The following is a 23,832-nucleotide window of genomic DNA, read 5'->3' as shown; positions in this document are numbered from 1 at the left end:
GAGCCACAGTGATCACCCTCAAACACCATCCCATATTTCAACATGGAGCCACAGTTATCACCCTCAAACACCATCCCATATTTCAACATGGAGCCACAGTTATCACCCTCAAACACCATCCCATATTTCAACATGGAGCCACAGTGATCACCCTCAAACACCATCCCATATTTCAACATGGAGCCACAGTTATCACCCTCAAACACCATCCCATATTTCAACATGGAGCCACAGTTATCACCCTCAAACACCATCCCATATTTCAACATGGAGCCACAGTGATCACCCTCAAACACCATCCCATATTTCAACATGGAGCCACAGTTATCACCCTCAAACACCATCCCATATTTCAACATGGAGCCACAGTTATCACCCTCAAACACCATCCCATATTTCAACATGGAGCCACAGTGATCACCCTCAAACACCATCCCATATTTCAACATGGAGCCACAGTTATCACCCTCAAACACCATCCCATATTTCAACATGGAGCCACAGTGATCACCCTCAAACACCATCCCATATTTCAACATGGAGCCACAGTGATCACCCTCAAACACCATCCCATATTTCAACATGGAGCCACAGTTATCACCCTCAAACACCATCCCATATTTCAACATGGAGCCACAGTGATCACCCTCAAACACCATCCCATATTTCAACATGGAGCCACAGTTATCACCCTCAAACACCATCCCATATTTCAACATGGAGCCACAGTTATCACCCTCAAACACCATCCCATATTTCAACATGGAGCCACAGTGATCACCCTCAAACACCATCCCATATTTCAACATGGAGCCACAGTTATCACCCTCAAACACCATCCCATATTTCAACATGGAGCCACAGTGATCACCCTCAAACACCATCCCATATTTCAACATGGAGCCACAGTGATCACCCTCAAACACCATCCCATATTTCAACATGGAGCCACAGTTATCACCCTCAAACACCATCCCATATTTCAACATGGAGCCACAGTGATCACCCTCAAACACCATCCCATATTTCAACATGGAGCCACAGTGATCACCCTCAAACACCATCCCATATTTCAACATGGAGCCACAGTGATCACCCTCAAACACCATCCCATATTTCAACATGGAGCCACAGTTATCACCCTCAAACACCATCCCATATTTCAACATGGAGCCACAGTTATCACCCTCAAACACCATCCCATATTTCAACATGGAGCCACAGTGATCACCCTCAAACACCATCCCATATTTCAACATGGAGCCACAGTTATCACCCTCAAACACCATCCCATATTTCAACATGGAGCCACAGTTATCACCCTCAAACACCATCCCATATTTCAACATGGAGCCACAGTTATCACCCTCAAACACCATCCCATATTTCAACATGGAGCCACAGTGATCACCCTCAAACACCATCCCATATTTCAACATGGAGCCACAGTGATCACCCTCAAACACCATCCCATATTTCAACATGGAGCCACAGTGATCACCCTCAAACACCATCCCATATTTCAACATGGAGCCACAGTGATCACCCTCAAACACCATCCCATATTTCAACATGGAGCCACAGTGATCACCCTCAAACACCATCCCATATTTCAACATGGAGCCACAGTGATCACCCTCAAACACCATCCCATATTTCAACATGGAGCCACAGTGATCACCCTCAAACACCATCCCATATTTCAAGCTAAGCCACAGTGATCACCCTCAAACACCATCCCATATTTCAACATGGAGCCACAGTGATCACCCTCAAACACCATCCCATATTTCAAGCTAAGCCACAGTGATCACCCTCAAACACCATCCCATATTTCAACATGGAGCCACAGTGATCACCCTCAAACACCATCCCATATTTCAACATGGAGCCACAGTGATCACCCTCAAACACCATCCCATATTTCAAGCTAAGCCACAGTGATCACCCTCAAACACCATCCCATATTTCAACATGGAGCCACAGTGATCACCCTCAAACACCATCCCATATTTCAAGCTAAGCCACAGTTATCACCCTCAAACACCATCCCATATTTCAACATGGAGCCACAGTGATCACCCTCAAACACCATCCCATATTTCAACATGGAGCCACAGTTATCACCCTCAAACACCATCCCATATTTCAACATGGAGCCACAGTTATCACCCTCAAACACCATCCCATATTTCAACATGGAGCCACAGTTATCACCCTCAAACACCATCCCATATTTCAACATGGAGCCACAGTTATCACCCTCAAACACCATCCCATATTTCAACATGGAGCCACAGTGATCACCCTCAAACACCATCCCATATTTCAACATGGAGCCACAGTTATCACCCTCAAACACCATCCCATATTTCAACATGGAGCCACAGTTATCACCCTCAAACACCATCCCATATTTCAACATGGAGCCACAGTGATCACCCTCAAACACCATCCCATATTTCAACATGGAGCCACAGTTATCACCCTCAAACACCATCCCATATTTCAACATGGAGCCACAGTGATCACCCTCAAACACCATCCCATATTTCAACATGGAGCCACAGTTATCACCCTCAAACACCATCCCATATTTCAACATGGAGCCACAGTTATCACCCTCAAACACCATCCCATATTTCAACATGGAGCCACAGTGATCACCCTCAAACACCATCCCATATTTCAACATGGAGCCACAGTTATCACCCTCAAACACCATCCCATATTTCAACATGGAGCCACAGTTATCACCCTCAAACACCATCCCATATTTCAACATGGAGCCACAGTTATCACCCTCAAACACCATCCCATATTTCAACATGGAGCCACAGTGATCACCCTCAAACACCATCCCATATTTCAACATGGAGCCACAGTGATCACCCTCAAACACCATCCCATATTTCAACATGGAGCCACAGTGATCACCCTCAAACACCATCCCATATTTCAACATGGAGCCACAGTGATCACCCTCAAACACCATCCCATATTTCAACATGGAGCCACAGTGATCACCCTCAAACACCATCCCATATTTCAACATGGAGCCACAGTGATCACCCTCAAACACCATCCCATATTTCAACATGGAGCCACAGTGATCACCCTCAAACACCATCCCATATTTCAAGCTAAGCCACAGTGATCACCCTCAAACACCATCCCATATTTCAACATGGAGCCACAGTGATCACCCTCAAACACCATCCCATATTTCAAGCTAAGCCACAGTGATCACCCTCAAACACCATCCCATATTTCAACATGGAGCCACAGTGATCACCCTCAAACACCATCCCATATTTCAACATGGAGCCACAGTGATCACCCTCAAACACCATCCCATATTTCAAGCTAAGCCACAGTGATCACCCTCAAACACCATCCCATATTTCAACATGGAGCCACAGTTATCACCCTCAAACACCATCCCATATTTCAAGCTAAGCCACAGTTATCACCCTCAAACACCATCCCATATTTCAAGCTAAGCCACAGTTATCACCCTCAAACACCATCCCATATTTCAACATGGAGCCACAGTGATCACCCTCAAACACCATCCCATATTTCAACATGGAGCCACAGTGATCACCCTCAAACACCATCCCATATTTCAACATGGAGCCACAGTTATCACCCTCAAACACCATCCCATATTTCAACATGGAGCCACAGTTATCACCCTCAAACACCATCCCATATTTCAACATGGAGCCACAGTTATCACCCTCAAACACCATCCCATATTTCAAGCTAAGCCACAGTTATCACCCTCAAACACCATCCCATATTTCAACATGGAGCCACAGTTATCACCCTCAAACACCATCCCATATTTCAACATGGAGCCACAGTTATCACCCTCAAACACCATCCCATATTTCAACATGGAGCCACAGTTATCACCCTCAAACACCATCCCATATTTCAACATGGAGCCACAGTTATCACCCTCAAACACCATCCCATATTTCAACATGGAGCCACAGTTATCACCCTCAAACACCATCCCATATTTCAAGCTAAGCCACAGTTATCACCCTCAAACACCATCCCATATTTCAACATGGAGCCACAGTGATCACCCTCAAACACCATCCCATATTTCAACATGGAGCCACAGTTATCACCCTCAAACACCATCCCATATTTCAACATGGAGCCACAGTTATCACCCTCAAACACCATCCCATATTTCAACATGGAGCCACAGTTATCACCCTCAAACACCATCCCATATTTCAACATGGAGCCACAGTTATCACCCTCAAACACCATCCCATATTTCAACATGGAGCCACAGTTATCACCCTCAAACACCATCCCATATTTCAACATGGAGCCACAGTGATCACCCTCAAACACCATCCCATATTTCAAGCTAAGCCACAGTGATCACCCTCAAACACCATCCCATATTTCAACATGGAGCCACAGTTATCACCCTCAAACACCATCCCATATTTCAACATGGAGCCACAGTGATCACCCTCAAACACCATCCCATATTTCAACATGGAGCCACAGTGATCACCCTCAAACACCATCCCATATTTCAACATGGAGCCACAGTTATCACCCTCAAACACCATCCCATATTTCAAGCTAAGCCACAGTTATCACCCTCAAACACCATCCCATATTTCAACATGGAGCCACAGTTATCACCCTCAAACACCATCCCATATTTCAACATGGAGCCACAGTTATCACCCTCAAACACCATCCCATATTTCAACATGGAGCCACAGTTATCACCCTCAAACACCATCCCATATTTCAACATGGAGCCACAGTTATCACCCTCAAACACCATCCCATATTTCAACATGGAGCCACAGTTATCACCCTCAAACACCATCCCATATTTCAACATGGAGCCACAGTTATCACCCTCAAACACCATCCCATATTTCAACATGGAGCCACAGTGATCACCCTCAAACACCATCCCATATTTAAGCTAAGCCACAGTGATCACCCTCAAACACCATCCCATATTTCAACATGGAGCCACAGTTATCACCCTCAAACACCATCCCATATTTCAACATGGAGCCACAGTTATCACCCTCAAACACCATCCCATATTTCAACATGGAGCCACAGTTATCACCCTCAAACACCATCCCATATTTCAACATGGAGCCACAGTTATCACCCTCAAACACCATCCCATATTTCAACATGGAGCCACAGTTATCACCCTCAAACACCATCCCATATTTCAACATGGAGCCACAGTTATCACCCTCAAACACCATCCCATATTTCAACATGGAGCCACAGTTATCACCCTCAAACACCATCCCATATTTCAACATGGAGCCACAGTTATCACCCTCAAACACCATCCCATATTTCAACATGGAGCCACAGTTATCACCCTCAAACACCATCCCATATTTCAACATGGAGCCACAGTTATCACCCTCAAACACCATCCCATATTTCAACATGGAGCCACAGTTATCACCCTCAAACACCATCCCATATTTCAACATGGAGCCACAGTTATCACCCTCAAACACCATCCCATATTTCAACATGGAGCCACAGTGATCACCCTCAAACACCATCCCATATTTTAAGCTAAGCCACAGTGATCACCCTCAAACACCATCCCATATTTCAACATGGAGCCACAGTTATCACCCTCAAACACCATCCCATATTTCAACATGGAGCCACAGTTATCACCCTCAAACACCATCCCATATTTCAACATGGAGCCACAGTTATCACCCTCAAACACCATCCCATATTTCAACATGGAGCCACAGTTATCACCCTCAAACACCATCCCATATTTCAACATGGAGCCACAGTTATCACCCTCAAACACCATCCCATATTTCAACATGGAGCCACAGTTATCACCCTCAAACACCATCCCATATTTCAACATGGAGCCACAGTGATCACCCTCAAACACCATCCCATATTTCAACATGGAGCCACAGTTATCACCCTCAAACACCATCCCATATTTCAACATGGAGCCACAGTTATCACCCTCAAACACCATCCCATATTTCAACACCCTCAAACACCATCCCATATTTCAAGCTAAGCCACAGTTATCACCCTCAAACACCATCCCATATTTCAAGCTAAGCCACAGTTATCACCCTCAAACACCATCCCATATTTCAAGCTAAGCTGTTGCAAACCATTTTGTCCAATAATGCTCTCCCATATTTAGTGATTTCTGGAACAAAACAGCCACATGTTGCTGGAAACAAATGAATTGCAATATGTTAAATGACATCGATCACTGCAATGTGTTTTCACGGACGGGACAGCATTAGACTGCCGGTATGATGTGTTCGGTCACTTGAGTTTTTTTTTTTTTACCGACTGTTCTCTATGCAATCAAATGCACACGCACCCACATACACACACACACGCACGTACACACACCCACGCTCTCTCGCTCTCTCTTCCTCAGCACGGTTTCTCTCTCTCTCCCGCCCATACATACACACACACACATGCACCTCTCTCTCTCGCACGCACACACACACACACACACACTCCATCTCTTTCTCAATGTTTTCATCTCTCCAATATACACACCGTGACACACGCCCCTCTCTCTCGCACACACACACACAGACTCTCTCTTTCTAATACTCACACACGCACATCTCTCTTTTCAACTTTCTCTCTTTCTCACACACACAGGCAGAGAGAGTAGCCATAACTAGGCCCGTGTCTGTAATTACGAACAACATGTGGCGCCTGTGAATGACTGTAGCACAACATTCCTCCACCGACAACTCGGCTCAGCAGTCAGCAGCACACTAAACGGATGTGAAAAACGTATCTTGAATTAAGACATAACATCTCTAATCAGAAGGAAAAAAATCGGTTACGAACGCCAAAGCAGGATCAACCTACGAATGGGTTCTCACGCAAAACCACAGTTAGTGCTCTGTGCACGTTAGTGACACCTGGACACCACAGAGGGACAAAATCGAAGGTAGGTTTGTGTGTGTGTATACTATACCGTATAGTAATACGTGTCTGTTGCAGGGGGAAGGGGGGACTTGTGTTTATTAATTTTTGTTTGTACCATATTGTTGAGTTGAAAGCATGCGTGTCAGTGTGTGTGTGTGCGCACGTGTGAACATGATGTGTGTGTGTCAGTGTGTGGTCGGTCAGTTTGTGTGTGTTTGCGTGTGTGTGTGTATGCGTCTGCGTCTGCGTGTGTTTGCGCGTGTGTGTCTCAGTCTGTGCGTCAGTGTGTGTTCGTGCGTATGATTTAGAGAGCATGCAGGCACATACAACGCCTCTTCAGTGTTTCTGCATCAGTGGTGTGTATATGTGCGATCGATCGTGCGTACGTACGTGCGTATGCGTTGTCGGTTGTAGGTGAGCCGGCCAACTTTTTGTTTTCTAGCCAAAGCGGAAAATACTTGGGCTCCGGTTCATAAGTCAATCGCTGTCCGCAAATCTCCAGCAGATGCACCAGCTTGAACGGTATGGCCCACAAAAATGGCCTTTTACAGGATATAATACAATTGAAAAGCCATGTGTTTGCATATTATATAGTTATATTCACGATGGAAAGAAGAAGAAATAAGCAGGTGACAGCAGCAACAACAACACCAGCAGCAGCAGTAGTAGTAGCAACAACAACACTGAGCAACTGCAGCAACAACATCAACAACAACTGCAGCAACAACAACAACAACAACAACAACATTCTACCAATTCTATTGCCGATTGAATATAACCTACACACAGTTTCATTCAACCTTTTTGGCACAGTACACAGCATGTGTAACTATTCAGTGCAGGAAGTCTCTCAGGGCACAGTACACAGCATGTGTAACTATTCAGTGCAGGAAGTCTCTCAGGGCACAGTACACAGCATGTGTAACTATTCAGTGCAGGAAGTCTCTCAGGGCACAGTACACAGCATGTGTAACTATTCAGTGCAGGAAGTCTCTCAGGGCACAGTACACAGCATTTGTAACTATTCAGTGCAGGAAGTCTCTTTTTGGCACAGTACACAGCATGTGTAACTATTCAGTGCAGGAAGTCTCTTTTTGGCACAGTACACAGCATGTGTAACTATTCAGTGCAGGAAGTCTCTTTTTGGCACAGTACACAGCATGTGTAACTATTCAGTGCAGGAAGTCTCTTTTTGGCACAGTACACAGCATGTGTAACTATTCAGTGCAGGAAGTCTCTTTTTGGCACAGTACACAGCATGTGTAACTATTCAGTGCAGGAAGTCTCTTTTTGGCACAGTACACAGCATGTGTAACTATTCAGTGCAGGAAGTCTCTTTTTGGCACAGTACACAGCATTTGTAACAATTCAGTGCAGGAAGTCTCTTTTTGGCACAGTACACAGCATTTGTAACTATTCAGTGCAGGAAGTCTCTTTTTGGCACAGTACACAGCATGTGTAACTATTCAGTGCAGGAAGTCTCTTTTTGGCACAGTACACAGCATGTGTAACTATTCAGTGCAGGAAGTCTCTTTTTGGCACAGTACACAGCATGTGTAACTATTCAGTGCAGGAAGTCTCTTTTTGGCACAGTACACAGCATTTGTAACTATTCAGTGCAGGAAGTCTCTCAGGGCACAGTACACAGCATGTGTAACTATTCAGTGCAGGAAGTCTCTTTTTGGCACAGTACACAGCATGTGTAACTATTCAGTGCAGGAAGTCTCTCAGGGCACAGTACACAGCATGTGTAACTATTCAGTGTAACTATTCAGTGTAACTATTCAGTGTAACTATTCAGTGTAACTATTCAGTGTAACTATTCAGTGTAACTATTCAGTGTAACTATTCAGTGTAACTATTCAGTGCAGGAAGTCTCTCAGGGCACAGTACACAGCATGTGTAACTATTCAGTGTAACTATTCAGTGTAACTATTCAGTGTAACTATTCAGTGTAACTATTCAGTGTAACTATTCAGTGCAGGAAGTCTCTTTCGCAGCAGTTGGACTCGTCGTGAGACTAGACTGAGACTAGACTGAAACTAGACTGAGACTAGACTGAGACTAGACTGAGACTAGACTGAAACTAGACTGAGACTAGACTGAGACTAGACTGAAACTGAACTAAAACAGTACGATTGCTCTGAAGCTGTTGTATCATTTTCTGTACATGCAAGGCCACCACAGTCAACAATTGAGGTCACTGAGTATTTAGCTTAGAGGTCACTGCCATTCACTCCCCCTGACACTTGTTTTTCACTAACATCGGACGCTTATCTTTATGCTGGTGGTGTCTATACAGGCGTCTGATGAGTATCATTTTTCAACAACGCAGTATAATTATGCCGTTTACTACTACTACTACTACTACTACTCCTACAGGGGTCTGAATCAGCATCATTATTCAACTACGCAACCAATACCGTTTACTGCTAATTGTCACGATTTAGTGACATGGATTGAGAAAGGAACACTCTGTGGGGTGCCTTTCTCAAATTGTGATGGAAAGCGCCTGTGCTTTTGGGGGCGACGGGCTGTGTTTAGCTGACCGAGCATGCATATAGCTGAGCACGGGGATTGTTTAGCTGACCGAGCATGCATATAGCTGAGCACGGGGATTGTTTAGCTGACCGAGCATGCATATAGCTGAGCACGGGGATTTCGTTTTGCGGGGGTTCCACGTGGGTGAATTTGCTGTCTGGGCAAAATCGGCTGTGACTGAACTGGATATGTGACACGGGGGAGTCACGTGATGTTTTCAAGGTGTTTTGGGGAAGACTTGAAACGTCCCCACTTTTAACATAGGCACGATAGGGAGACGGTACTTGTTCGTCTAAGAGCTGGAGGATTTCAACACGGGGTGATATTTTTCATGTCATCGTGCCTACTCTGCATTACTACAGGAGGGCTCTTTGGACAAGGGAGGAGTCACCGCCTATCGCCACCATATATGTTTCTGACGACGAGGCGTCAGGTTTCTTGGCTGAGCGGGGGAGAAATTCCAACGCATAAAGTAATTCAGCGTAAGAGGGGTATGGCAAATTCGTCGACGGACGGAAGCTATATCAAAGGAAGCGGATTCGCTTAAAGGAGAGCTACCTACATAGGCTGTTGAGGTAATAAATCGTTATTTAACGCTGTTGACGAGTCTGTGTTTGTGGAATGAAATACTCTCTGTTGTTCTTTCCAGGTTAGTGCATAATTTGCTCTTTGTGACGCTAAAGTAATAATCTGTATATGGTTTTTGCAGATACGGAGAGAAGGAAGGAAAATAGCTGATTTGTTGTTTTAAAAGTTCGTTTGTGCTCTATGAAATAGTAGAAGGGTGACATGGTTAACTGGTGGAGTGTGAAGGGTAGCGTGGCATGTTTAGTACACCGATGCTTTTTGTTGCAGCCTACGTTACCTACCTACTTATCTGCTGTATGCTGTAACCGGAACATCTGCTGTATGCTGTAACCGGAACATCTGCTGTATGCTGTAACCGGAACATCTGCTGTATGCTGTAACCTGGTGTTCATTATATTTGTGATTTCATTTGAGTGGTGACAACGTGGGGTGTGTGACACCTGCATTAACCAGCGCTTTTGGCAGAACAGTAACTTTCCTATCTATACACGGGATCAGCGTGTTATTATCATTTTCTAAACTTTAACTGGCATTTTTTGTCAGTGACCTATTTTTACGTTTTGAACGTAAAACATCTTTTGGAGTGAAGTCTCGAGGGAGGTGGCGAGATAGTATATAAACAGGCGTCTGAAACTTATACTTTTGTTGATTCTATCTATTTGTATGACTGCGAGAGTGGATCGTGGTGTGGTTAGTTAGTTAGCAGTAACTAACCGTTCATAATCACCTTCTGTGATATAGTGAAACGTGACACTAATACTGCTACTACTACTACTCAGTACTATTTCTACTACTAAAAATAAGAAAACACTTTTCAACAGCGCTTTTCTTCACACAGACGATATAGTCAGTCGGCAAAGGACCGTGTTGGTTCCTTTTTGGCGTCACGTTAGCAAACACATTTTTCTGATATATTTTAACACCACAAAGTTAAATCTAAAGTCGTGGGGCAATATTCCAAACCATCGGTGAGAAAAACGTTGGTTTGTGTGTATGTTTTCCTTCTTTGGCGTTACTATTCTCGTTTAGAGGGTTGGGTTCATAAAACGGACATAAAACTTAAACCGCTTGAAGTGAATTGCAGATAAGGCTTTTTGAAAATGACAGCTATACATATATTTTATTAAAACTGAAACTGGTGGAGTGAAAAACAGACATGTTCTGAAGAAGTCGTACTAAAATCATGTATGGGCTTGTACATCACAGTTTGCGTGTTATCTTTTAAAGAAAACCCGTTGTCATCGAGTCGCTATCAATGACCTAATATTTACAGATAGCCTACATATCGGTCGGTCATAGTCGCGTTTTTTTTTAGAGAGGTAGTGTACAAAATGTCGTTGTCAAGTTTTAAAGTCAAAAGAATGACCTAAAACGGTCAATTACTGCTAACTGACTAACCACACCACGATCCCGTCGCGATATAACCTTGAATGGTTGAAAACGACGTTAAACACCAAATAAATAAAGAAAGAAAGAAAGAAAGAAAGAAAGAACACCACGATCCACTCTCGCAGTCACACAAAAAGTTAGAAACAACAAAAGTAGAAGTTCTAGACGTCTGTTTATAATATAATACACTAACTCTCCACCTCCCTCTTCTCGTGAAGCCAAAAGGGTTTTTACGACCAAGTCGTAAAGCATTAATAACTGACAAAAGCCAGTTAGCGTTTATGAAATAATAAGAACACGCTGAACCGTGTAAAGTTAGAAAACACTTAGCTGCTCTGTAAAAAGTCTGCCTGTACAGGCGTTAACACTCCACGTTGTCACAACTCAAAGTTCTTCATAAAGGGTTAGAAAGATGACAAGGTGAGGGGCATTACGCATGGGTGCACTCAACTCTCGGTGTAGCCAGGGTCCATTCGATGAAACGCAGTGGCGCAGTGGAGCATACAGGTGAAAGTTGGAGCAACACCAGTAACAGCCGTAGAACAGCAACCGTACAGCAAAGGACAGCAACAGTGTAGCCCGTCTTCAACAGCAAACAGGTAGCAGCCAGGTAGCAAACGTCCAGCAAACGTACAGCAACACCTCCAGCAACAACCAGCAACAACCGGCATCAAGCTGAAACAAGGGCAATTGGTGCAGTGACCATGGATGCCAACAATCCCCCTTTTACCACCTTTAAATATATCTGTACTTCCCCCTTCAGCGAGCACGTGGTACCTGCATGGATAGACTTTTAATAACAACTCAAGACATTTTCTCCGCCTCTCCATATCTGCAAAAACCATATACAGATTACAATTTAGCGTTATGATGAGCAAGTTATACGCTATCACGGAGAAACAAAACAGAGTTTACATGACCGGTCACCAGCGTAAAGTAACGGCTAATTACCTCAACAGCTCGTAAAATGTAGCTCTCCCAAGCAAACCGCTTGACACATATAAAAAGCCACAAAAAAGGGGGGGGGGGGGAAACAAGGCGGGGGGGGGGGGGGGGCAAAAACAAGGGGGTGGGGGACAAATAAAACTAAAAAAAAGAAATAAAACGTTCGTAACGTACCACGCTCTCTCAAGAAGACAATTTTATTTTTTAAAAAACTGAAAAGAAAGTGCACTAACGTGTTGAGCATGGAACAAACCCTCACAGTAGTTCTGGCGTGTGTTGACAAAACCGAGTAAGTCTACTGAAGCGTGTTTTTTGTTGTTGTATGAGTCCTCTGACAAGAATTGTGAAACTATCAATACGAAAATTAGGAACCCCTTAGACTTACTTTGTTTTGCCAAAACATCCATGCATACTTAAAAAGTTGTTTTTGGTTGTGGACTTACTTGTTCATATATGCTTATTTAAGCACTCTAAAAAGTAGAAATGTTTACAAAAGATGCGCATTGATTTGGGTTTTTTTGATGAACGAAAAATATCTTCTTTTTTTAAATGGACTTACTCGGTTTTGTCAGCACACGGCAGAGTTACCAACTCTGTTGTTTGATGGCATCTAACTGGCGCAAAATTGTTTTTAACAAAAACGGAATCAGGGGATCTTTCTTGCGGGAAAGTTCCGCGGCAATAGCGGATTGCGGCAATAGCGGGTTGCGGCAATAACGGGTTGCGGCAATAGCGGGTTGCGGCAATAACGGGCCGCGGCAACAACGGGCCGCGGCAATAGCGAGTTGTAACCGAATATTTGGCTCCCGCTCGTCAGCGAAAGTATGTAGCCAAATCCCTCTGTCCTGAGCCTTCTGTGTATGGAACTAACATCAGAAGCCCGTTGGTAGACCTAAACCAGTCTTTCAACGCGTTGGAATTCTCCAAATCTTAGTTGACAGAGCAATACCCCAGACCTCTCGTCTGCCCAGCTTGTAGAAAAGAAATAAAGACCATGTGATCTCCCTGATCAATCGGCAGTCGCTTCCCCAAGCCAAGCGATCTTCCTGACCAATCACTGGTCGCCTACCAAACGCAGGTATAGCATGCCCGGAACACGTGTTTTTAACCGTGAGCGAAGAATCACCCCATATGAGCCCGCACGGTTTCCACTGAATTTCGTGAAGGTTTAGCAGAACCTTTCCGCAATGCGGCTGCCAGCAACAGGCGCATTACGTTGCAATTTGAGAAAGGCGCCCAACAAAGAGTTTCTATCTCAAACGTGTCACTGAAATCGTGACAGTCGTTTTGTACGTTTAAATTACATGTCCCTTATTTCAGTCATATATCAATTAATAAGTAAATGCGCATACCTTTGTTAAACGTTACTTTCACTTTAAGATCGCTTCCAACATTTAGTATAATTTCTGACAAATGCACGCTATGTAATAATTTGATAACATTATTGACGTCATGTGGTAAAACCGGAAAGTTGAATATTTTGCGATAGCAAAATCCTTTTACAATGATCACTTTCCTTTTATAACGAGGTGATCTTTAATGTTATGGGTAAAAATCTAACAGATTGAACCAAATTATCCTTTTTCAAGCATGTGTATGTGTAAACTCTTTTTCTATTCGACCCGGTTCGGTTTTCAGAGTTGATTCAGAATCATCCATTATATAATGTATATGACTGTTGTTTTCCTCAGTAAATTAACAATTGTTGATGTTAAATCATTCTGGTTGTGAGAATGAACAATTTTCAAGATGTTTCTGATTGCGGTTTTAACCAGGCGTTCAGTTAGCTATATATATCGATTGAGAAAAAGACATTTCCTGTTTTGTCGCCGGCATGTTATACAGAAGTTGTTTGAAATAACTCTGTCTATACGAAATAGGAATGTTACTTGCTGTCTGATGGCAACACTCTTTAGCTTTCGTTTAAGGTATAATTTGCCTATATCCGTATGCAGTCAAGCGGTACATGACGTTTTTTTTGTAACCTACCCCCTGGGTCATGGCTGCATTTTTGCAGAATATGGGTTATGTTACGAAAACGCTTCTCATTCTTAGGTGGTTGGGTTTAGCCATTTGTCGTTTACCGAACTGTGGCTGCAAATAAAACGAACTGTCCAAAAAGCATAATATCTAATGTGACCACGCAAAGTAACCCTCCCACTACAGCCAGCCAGGTGACTAATAGTGTTACGACGCTTCACATGTTGCTTTAGAATTTAATGTTCAACATTGATCAAACTGTGTCATAAAATAAAATGTATTTTATTATAAATTTATTTTTTTAAATTTTAATTTTCATATTTTTAATTTTTATTATATGATTGTATGCAAGGAGTGTATGAATGTATGAGTGTTTCCACACCAGGACAAATACCAATAGCTTGTATGCTAGGAGTGTGTGGATGTATGAGTGTTTCCACACCAGGACAAATACCAATAGCTTGTATGCTAGGAGTGTGTGGATGTATGAGTGTTTTCACACCAGGACAAATACCAATGGCTTGTATGTAAGGAGTGTATGAATGTATGAGTGTTTCCACACCAGGACAAATACCAATGGCTTGTATGCTAGGAGTGTGTGGATGTATGAGTGTTTCGACACCAGAACAAATACCAATAGCTTGTATGCTAGGAGTGTATGAATGTATGAGTGTTTCCACACCAGGACAAATACCAATGGCTTGTATGCTAGGAGTGTGTGGATGTATGAGTGTTTCGACACCAGAACAAATACCAATAGCTTGTATGCTAGGAGTGTGTGGATGTATGAGTGTTTTCACACCAGGACAAATACCAATGGCTTGTATGCTAGGAGTGTGTGGATGTATGAATGTTTTCACACCAGGACAAAGTGATACCAATAGTTTGCATGCTATGAGTGTATGGATGTATGAGTGTTTCTACACCAGGACAAATACCAATAGCTTGTATGCTAGGAGTGTGTGGATGTATGAGTGTTTTCACACCAGGACAAATACCAATAGCTTGTATGCTAGGAGTGTGTGGATGTATGAGTGTTTCTACACCAGGACAAATACCAATAGCTTGTATGCTAGGAGTGTGTGGATGTATGAGTGTTTCGACACCAGAACAAAGTGATACCAATAGTTTACATGCTATGAGTGTGTGGATGTATGAGTGTTTCCACACCAGGACAAAGTGATACCAATAGCTTGTATGCTAGGAGTGTATGGATGTATGAGTGTTTCCACGCCAGGACAAAGTGATACCAATAGCTTGTATGCTAGGAGTGTATGGATGTATGAGAGTTTCCACACCAGGACAAATACCAATAGCTTGTATGCTAGGAGTGTATGGATGTATGAGAGTTTCCACACCAGGACAAAGTGATACCAATGGCTTGTATGCTAGGAGTGTATGGATGTATGAGTGTTTCGACACCAGAACAAATACCAATAGCTTGTATGCTAGGAGTGTATGAATGTATGAGTGTTTCCACACCAGGACAAATACCAATAGCTTGTATGCTAGGAGTGTATGGATGTATGAGTGCTTCCACACCAGGACAAATACCAATAGCTTGTATGCTAGGAGTGTTTGGATGTATGAGTGTTTCCACACAGGACAAAGTGATACCAATAGCTTGTATGCTAGGAGTGTGTGGATGTATGAGTGTTTTCACACCAGGACAAATACCAATGGCTTGTATGCAAGGAGTGTATGAATGTATGAGTGTTTCCACACCAGGACAAATACCAATAGCTTGTATGCTAGGAGTGTGTGGATGTATGAGTGTTTTCACACCAGGACAAATACCAATGGCTTGTATGCTAGGAGTGTGTGGATGTATGAGTGTTTCGACACCAGGACAAATACCAATAGCTTGTATGCTAGGAGTGTGTGGATGTATGAGTGTTTTCACACCAGGACAAATACCAATAGCTTGTATGCTAGGAGTGTGTGGATGTATGAGTGTTTCCACACCAGGACAAATACCAATGGCTTGTATGCTAGGAGTGTGTGGATGTATGAGTGTTTCCACACCAGGACAAATACCAATAGCTTGTATGCTAGGAGTGTGTGGATGTATGAGTGTTTTCACACCAGGACAAAGTGATACCAATAGTTTGCATGCTAGGAGTGTATGGATGTATGAGTGTTTCACACCAGGACAAATACCAATAGCTTGTATGCTAGGAATGTAAGAATGTATGAGTGTTTCCACACCAGGACAAATACCAATAGCTTGTATGCTAGGAGTGTGTGGATGTATGAGTGCTTTCACACCAGGACAAATACCAATAGCTTGTATGCTAGGAGTGTGTGGATGTATGAGTGTTTCCACACCAGGACAAATACCAATAGCTTGTATGCTAGGAGTGTGTGGATGTATGAGTGGTTTCAGACCAGGACAAATACCAATAGCTTGTATGCTATGAGTGTGTGGATGTATGAGTGTTTCACACCAGGACAAATACCAATGGCTTGTATGCAAGGAGTGTATGAATGTATGAGTGTTTCCACACCAGGACAAATACCAATGGCTTGTATGCTAGGAGTGTGTGGATGTATGAGTGTTTCTACACCAGGACAAATACCAATGGCTTGTATGCAAGGAGTGTATGAATGTATGAGTGTTTCCACACCAGGACAAATACCAATGGCTTGTATGCTAGGAGTGTGTGGATGTATGAGTGGTTTCAGACCAGGACAAATACCAATAGCTTCTATGCAAGGAGTGTATGAATGTATGAGTGTTTCCACACCAGGACAAATACCAATAGCTTGTATGCTAGGAGTGTGTCGATGTATGAGTGTTTCTACACCAGGACAAAGTGATACCAATAGTTTGCATGCTATGAGTGTATGAATGTATGAGTGTTTCCACACCAGGACAAATACCAATAGCTTGTATGCTAGGAGTGTGTGGATGTATGAGTGTTTTCACACCAGGACAAATACCAATAGCTTGTATGCTAGGAGTGTGTGGATGTATGAGTGGTTTCAGACCAGGACAAATACCAATAGCTTGTATGCTAGGAGTGTGTGGATGTATGAGTGTTTTCACACCAGGACAAATACCAATAGCTTGTATGCTAGGAGTGTGTGGATGTATGAGTGTTTCCACACCAGGACAAATACCAATAGCTTGTATGCTAGGAGTGTGTGGATGTATGAGTGTTTCTACACCAGGACAAATACCAATAGCTTGTATGCTAGGAGTGTGTGGATGTATGAGTGTTTTCACACCAGGACAAATACCAATAGCTTGTATGCTAGGAATGTAAGAATGTATGAGTGTTTCCACACCAGGACAAATACCAATAGCTTCTATGCTAGGAGTGTGTGGATGTATGAGTGTTTTCAGACCAGGACAAATACCAATAGCTTGTATGCTAGGAGTGTGTGGATGTATGAGTGTTTCCACACCAGGACAAATACCAATGGCTTGTATGCTAGGAGTGTATGGATGTATGAGTGTTTCGACACCAGAACAAATACCAATAGCTTGTATGCTAGGAGTGTATGAATGTATGAGTGTTTCCACACCAGGACAAGTACCAATAGCTTGTATGCTATGTGGCGGATTAAATTCTTGTTCTTGTTCTCGTTGTTGGTCTTCTTGTTCTTGTTCTTCTTTTTCTATCAGGCAATTACACATGGCAAAAACCTTTACGATTTAAAAGGTGTTATCCGTTAGTGTTCTTGTTCTTCTTTTTCTATCAGGCAATTACACATGGCAAAAACCTTTACGATTTAAAAGGTGTTATACATAGTGTTCTTGTTCTTGTTCTTCTATCAGGCAATTACACATGGCAAAAACCTTAACGATTTAAAGGTGTTATACATTAGTGTTCTTGTTCTTGTTTTTCAATCAGGCAATTACACATGGCAAAAACCTTAACGATTTAAAAGGTGTTATACATAGTGTTCTTGTTCTTGTTCTTCTATCAGGCAATTACACATGGCAAAAACCTTAACGATTTAAAGGTGTTATACATTAGTGTTCTTGTTCTTCTTTTTCTATCAGGCAATTACACATGGCAAAAACCTTTACGATTTAAAAGGTGTTATCCGTTAGTGTTCTTAACAGATCAAAGAAAGAAAATTCACCCAGGGTCATGTAGTCAGTCACAGGTAGCAGAGGTGCGCATAAAGTGTGACCTTGGAATGTAGCCCCCACTAACCCACCTCAGTCTATGAAAACTAGGTGGCTCTTTGTATGACGGCTTACTTGTGCCAAAACCTGGGGTTACCCATTATCACGTGATAATTACTAATTAACGCTGTCAGTTACTGTTTTCACTCGTTAGTTACTCATTTTCACGGGATAATTAGTAATTTCACGGGAAAATGACTAATTTTTATTTTGGCACTAGCAATTCGTCAGGAAGTGAGCCAAAACTAAAAATGAGTAATTAACAGGTGAAAGTTAGTAATTTTCCCGGGAAAATTAGTAATAAACACGTGAAAATGGTAATTATAATTATGAGGTTGAGGATAATTACAATTATGAGGTTTTGGCACTAGTAAGCCGTCATATCTTTGGTCGGTGGACTTCTCTACTGTTGTGCAGAGAGACCTTGACCGCTACACACCCACAACACGGAGTTACTGTCAGGTACACACCCACAACACGGAGTTACTGTGCTTTTCACGGAAAAGGATCAGTCGTCATGGCAGAAATTGACTTTGATTGTGTGGATGCTCATTTTCGTAAGTATTCTGCAAAGACTGTTTTAGATCGAATACATGTGATTTTCATTATACACCGTCTCTCTCTCTCTCTCTCTCTCTCTCTCTCTCTCTCTCTCTCTCTCTCTTAATGATTTGTTTTAATGATGTGTTTTTAGACTTTTTTACCAATTTTACTGGGAGGAAGAATCCGTGTGTGAGCGCGAGTGTAGACGCACTTCAATGCGTGTGCGTTTGTGTGTGTGGCAGAGAGAGAGAGAGAGAGAGAGAGAGAGAGAGAGAGAGAGAGTGTGTGGCACACACACACACACACACACACACACACACACACACACACAAATTATCTCTCTCTCTCTGTTTGTCTGGATCTCTGTCTCTGTCTCTCTGTGTCTCTCTAGTCTCTCTCTGTCTTATCTGTTTGGCTCAATAATTTTGTTTACAGCATATAGCCAGGTAAAAACGTGGCTGCATCGAGTGAGGATGTCAGTAGGCCTACAGTCTGACCGAGCGATTAGCTGATACTAAGTCAAACAGCAAGTATTGGTGTGCATTAGTCAGTAAAAGCCTTGGACAACACACGGAACAGTTTTCTATTACTGTACGGTGTACGCTCAGAGATTGGCACAGAATCTGCTGGTAATTAACATCTCAGCTGTGCTGGCATTCAACCACAGGCACCAGACACAATTCACACGAACTCCGAGAATAACTCTGTCGCCTTTGTGTGGTTGTGAAAGAGTGAATACCCTTGATTTTCACTCGGACAAACATTGGAAGGCCAGGGGCCAATCACTAGCAAGGGGTGTGTCGGAAACACGCGGACAGGAGCACATGTGACTTTATTTGTACGAGTAAAAATCGACAAGGGAACTAACTCTTTCACAACCTCTACAAACCCGACAGAGTTATTCGGAATTCGTCTGTTGTTCCATAGAAGAACATTGGACACGCATTACTTACAACAGTATGAAGAGAGACGAGGGCAGACTCGGAGAATGCATCGTATATAGTACACAATTTCTGTATTTCGTATCAGCTGCAGCAGCAGGTTCCTAGCTATCATTAAAGCTGTAGTTAACAGTGCGTGCAGCAGCAGGTTTCTGTCATCAAGCTGTAGTTAACAGTGCGTGCAGCAGCAGGTTTCTGTCATCAAGCTGTAGTTAACAGTGCGTGCAGCAGCAGGTTTCTGTCATCAAGCTGTAGTTAACAGTGCGTGCAGCAGCAGGTTTCTGTCATCAAGCTGTAGTTAACAGTGCGTGCAGCAGCAGGTTTCTGTCATCAAGCTGTAGTTAACAGTGCGTGCAGCAGCAGGTTTCTGTCATCAAGCTGTAGTTAACAGTGCGTGCAGCAGCAGGTTTCTGTCATCAAGCTGTAGTTAACAGTGCGTGCAGCAGCAGGTTTCTGTCATCAAGCTGTAGTTAACAGTGCGTGCAGCAGCAGGTTTCTGTCATCAAGCTGTAGTTTCTAGTGGTTCTGACAAACTTTCTTGTGTGACATATCGTTTTTTGTTTAAAATGTATGAATCTGGTGTATACAAGTCAAAATTTTTGCTTTCTGTCCATGGTGTTCTAAATGAGTTAGGCTTTAGTGATTTTTGGCACAATCAAACTATCAATAATGTAACGGATGGTGGTTATTTTAATACTTTCAAAGCACTGATGAAAAATAGGCTACAAGACCAATTTGTCCAAACCTGGCATTCAGAAATAAATAACAATGAGTTTTATTATAATTATAGAATGTATAAAGAGAATTTTGAGTTTGAAAAGTAATTGTCCATCCTGCCGGTTAATTTAGCAAACGCTGTTTTAAAATTTAGAACACTGAATCATAAATTGCCTATACAAAAAGGTAGGACTCTTGGTATTCCCAGACAAGACAGAATCTGTCACAAATGTTCATCAGGTGACCTTGGGGACGAGTTCCATTATATTTTTGTATGTCCTTTTTTTTACCAATTATAGAAAACAGTTGTTACGGTGCTATTATTATGCCCGCCCCAATTCAGTTAAATTCAGAGAGCTTTTTTCCACTACAAAAAAGAGTTTATTGCTAAAACTCGCAAAGTTCATGACACTTGTCATGGACTGTTTGAGAAGCGAGTAAAATTTAATTCTCTTTTAGCTTTATACTCCGTTATCTGTTTTGTGTTGTTTGTAATAGTATTTTTGTCCTTATGTTAACCCACCCATCACCCCCCCCCCCTCTCCCTTCCCCCCATTTCCCATAGTAAAGAAATGTATGTAATCACTTTGCACTTGTAGTGTTTTATTATTATTATTATTATTATTATTATTATTATTATTATTATTATTATTATTATTATTTATTATTATTATTGTTGAATTGTTTCTTGTATTGTTTTTGCTCTCCCTCACCCCTCAACTCCCTTTTCTGTACATAGTCTGATTTCTTTTTGTTTTAGTTCCTTTTATTTGGTGTTGAATGAAATGTGTTTTTACTGTGTTTTTTAATTTTCCATGTACCCTCACGGGTTTTTTTTATTGGAATAAAATAAAACTTGAAAACTTGAAACTTGTTAACAGTGCGTGCAGCAGCAGGTTTCTGTCATCAAGCTGTAGTTAACAGTGCGTGCAGCCCATGATATGGCACGTGCACAAGAGCCAGAAGAGTCGGACTGGCATGCATAGGCAGACACAGCACACCTCCATCGTTCTGTCACTTAACATTCTCCGGATAAGGTCAACTCCGCTATGAGAAAGCCTCGGTTATTAAAAGAAAACAAGTTTTCCAGTCTCTCCCTTGTGTGTATTTTTTTTCCGAAGCATCTCGGTTTAAAACCGAATCAAGGTTGCAGGCGCATGTTGAAACCTTTAAAACCCTTGTGCCTCAGATATCTGGGATCTTCAGAAATTCTCTTACCAATGGCCAACCCCGGATGTGCCAGCCCTATTCAGAAACTTCACACCAGAGGATCTGAAGGAAGCAGCGAAAGACATTCCTATTAAACACGCCGTCTTTGTACAAGTTCTCAACAATTCTCCCGAGGAGGCCAGTGAGTAAAGCTTCGAATTTGATTGCTGTGGATAGCCTAAATGAGTGCACAGTTTTGTTGAGCCAAAAAGTGTTGAAGTCTATGTGAAGAAGGGGTTTGCGAAGACACAATGAAAGATGAAGGACTAAGGTCGCTAAGCCATGTCCATTAGCGCACAGGCACAGAGAATAATTTGTCAATCCGAGTGAGAGAGAGAGAGAGGGGGTAGAGAGAGAGGGAGAGAGAGAGAAATTAGAGACAGACAGACGGGCGGACGCCGACAGACTCAGATAACAAGTCGCGTAAGGCGAAATAACAACATTTAGTCAAGCTGTCGAACTCACAGAATGAAACTGAACGCACTGCTTTTTTCACCAAGACCACATACTCGTAATTTCGTCAGTCCATCGCTCGTGGCAAAGGCAGTGAAATCGACAAGCCATGCAGAATAGTGCGGTAGTGGTCGCGCTGAGCAGGATAACACGCTTTTCTGTATGGCTATTCTTTTTAGCTTAGTGAGTTTGTTTTTAATCCAAACATATTATATCTATATGTTTTTGGAATCAGGGACTGACAAGGAATAAGATGAAATTGGTTTTAAATCGATTTCGGAAAATTAGTTTTAATCATAATTTTCATATTTTTAATTTTCAGAGATTGTTTTTAATCCAAATATAACATATGTATATGTTTTTGGAATTAGAAAATGACAAAAAATAACATGAAATTGTTTTTGGATCGTTTAATAAATTTTTTTTTTAATTACAAGTTTCCGATTTTAATGACTAAACTCATTCATTAATTTTAAGCCACCAAGCTTAAATGCAACACCGAAGTCCGGCCTTCGTCGAAGATTGCTTTGCCAAAATTTCAATCAATTTGATAATAATAATAATAATAATAATAATAATAATAATGCAAACTTTTATAGCGCTATTCTAGAAAAATGTCTACTCTTAGCGCTTTACAATACATACATCGACCAAGCATACTATACACGCACAGGCAAAGAAACCGACCAAACATAACCAACAAACTATACATGCACAGGCAAAGAAAACGACCAACCATACAATACACGCACAGGCAAAGATAACGACCAAACATAAACAAACATACTATGACCAATCATAACCAACATACTATACGCGCGCAGGCAAAGAGAACAATCAGCACATGTAATAATTACTGACAACTAATGATGCAGGCATACAATGACAATCCAATACACAGCCTAGGCACAAGAACCACATAAGGCTACTGTATAAAAACGTGTCAACAATACTATTTACACACACACAAACAGTGCTGACACAAAGCGCAGAAAATATATATACACGTTATTTTAGGCACTAGGTAGGGGGTGAGGTGGGGCGGGATGGGGTGGGTGGGGAGATGCTGGAGGGAAAATCACTTGCGCTGAAATTTGATTGAAAAATGACGGCGTGACAGTGCCGCCTCAACTTTTACAAAAAGCCGGATATGACGTCATCAAAGGTATTTATCGAAAAAATGGAAAAAAAACTTCAGGGAGCCAGAGAGATGTTGGTATTCAAATATTGTCATATTTCCCCGTGCCATAGTCTTTATGCCTAAACTTTTACATTTTTTTTCTTAATCGTTACTTGAACCACGCGCATTATTGATCACATGAATACAATATCCGCGTGTTGCAGTTTGGGTTTCTCAGTTAGCAGAGCAGCATGACGTCATCAAGGGCGTTGTGGCAGGTATCGACG

The 23,832-nt window shown here is 42.2% G+C and overlaps 1 protein-coding gene across 3 annotated transcripts in view; it reads left to right on the top strand.

Annotated features, from left to right (window-relative positions):
- The first annotated feature begins 6,647 nt into the window (after nt 1-6,647).
- LOC138948187 (L-fucono-1,5-lactonase-like) overlaps nt 6,648-23,832 on the top strand; it is a 57,349-nt gene continuing 40,164 nt past the window's right edge. For 2 of the 3 annotated variants that reach the window (XM_070319692.1, XM_070319691.1), the window contains exons 1-4: nt 6,648-7,000; nt 18,980-19,119; nt 21,953-22,114; nt 23,770-23,832. The exon at nt 23,770-23,832 is cut by the window's right edge and continues 14 nt beyond it. In XM_070319692.1, coding sequence (XP_070175793.1) covers nt 19,080-19,119; nt 21,953-22,114; nt 23,770-23,832 — 265 coding nt within the window. In that variant the 5' untranslated portion in view covers nt 6,648-7,000; nt 18,980-19,079. The remainder of the gene's footprint in view (nt 7,001-18,979; nt 19,120-21,952; nt 22,115-23,769) is intronic. The other variant, XM_070319690.1, reaches the window with a different exon arrangement.

Source organism: Littorina saxatilis, linkage group LG15, assembly GCF_037325665.1.
Source record: "Littorina saxatilis isolate snail1 linkage group LG15, US_GU_Lsax_2.0, whole genome shotgun sequence".
Classification (NCBI taxonomy): Eukaryota; Metazoa; Mollusca; class Gastropoda; order Littorinimorpha; family Littorinidae; genus Littorina; species Littorina saxatilis.
The sequence above is the reverse complement of the archived record's forward strand: the minus strand, read 5'-3'. Positions and strand labels throughout refer to the sequence as shown.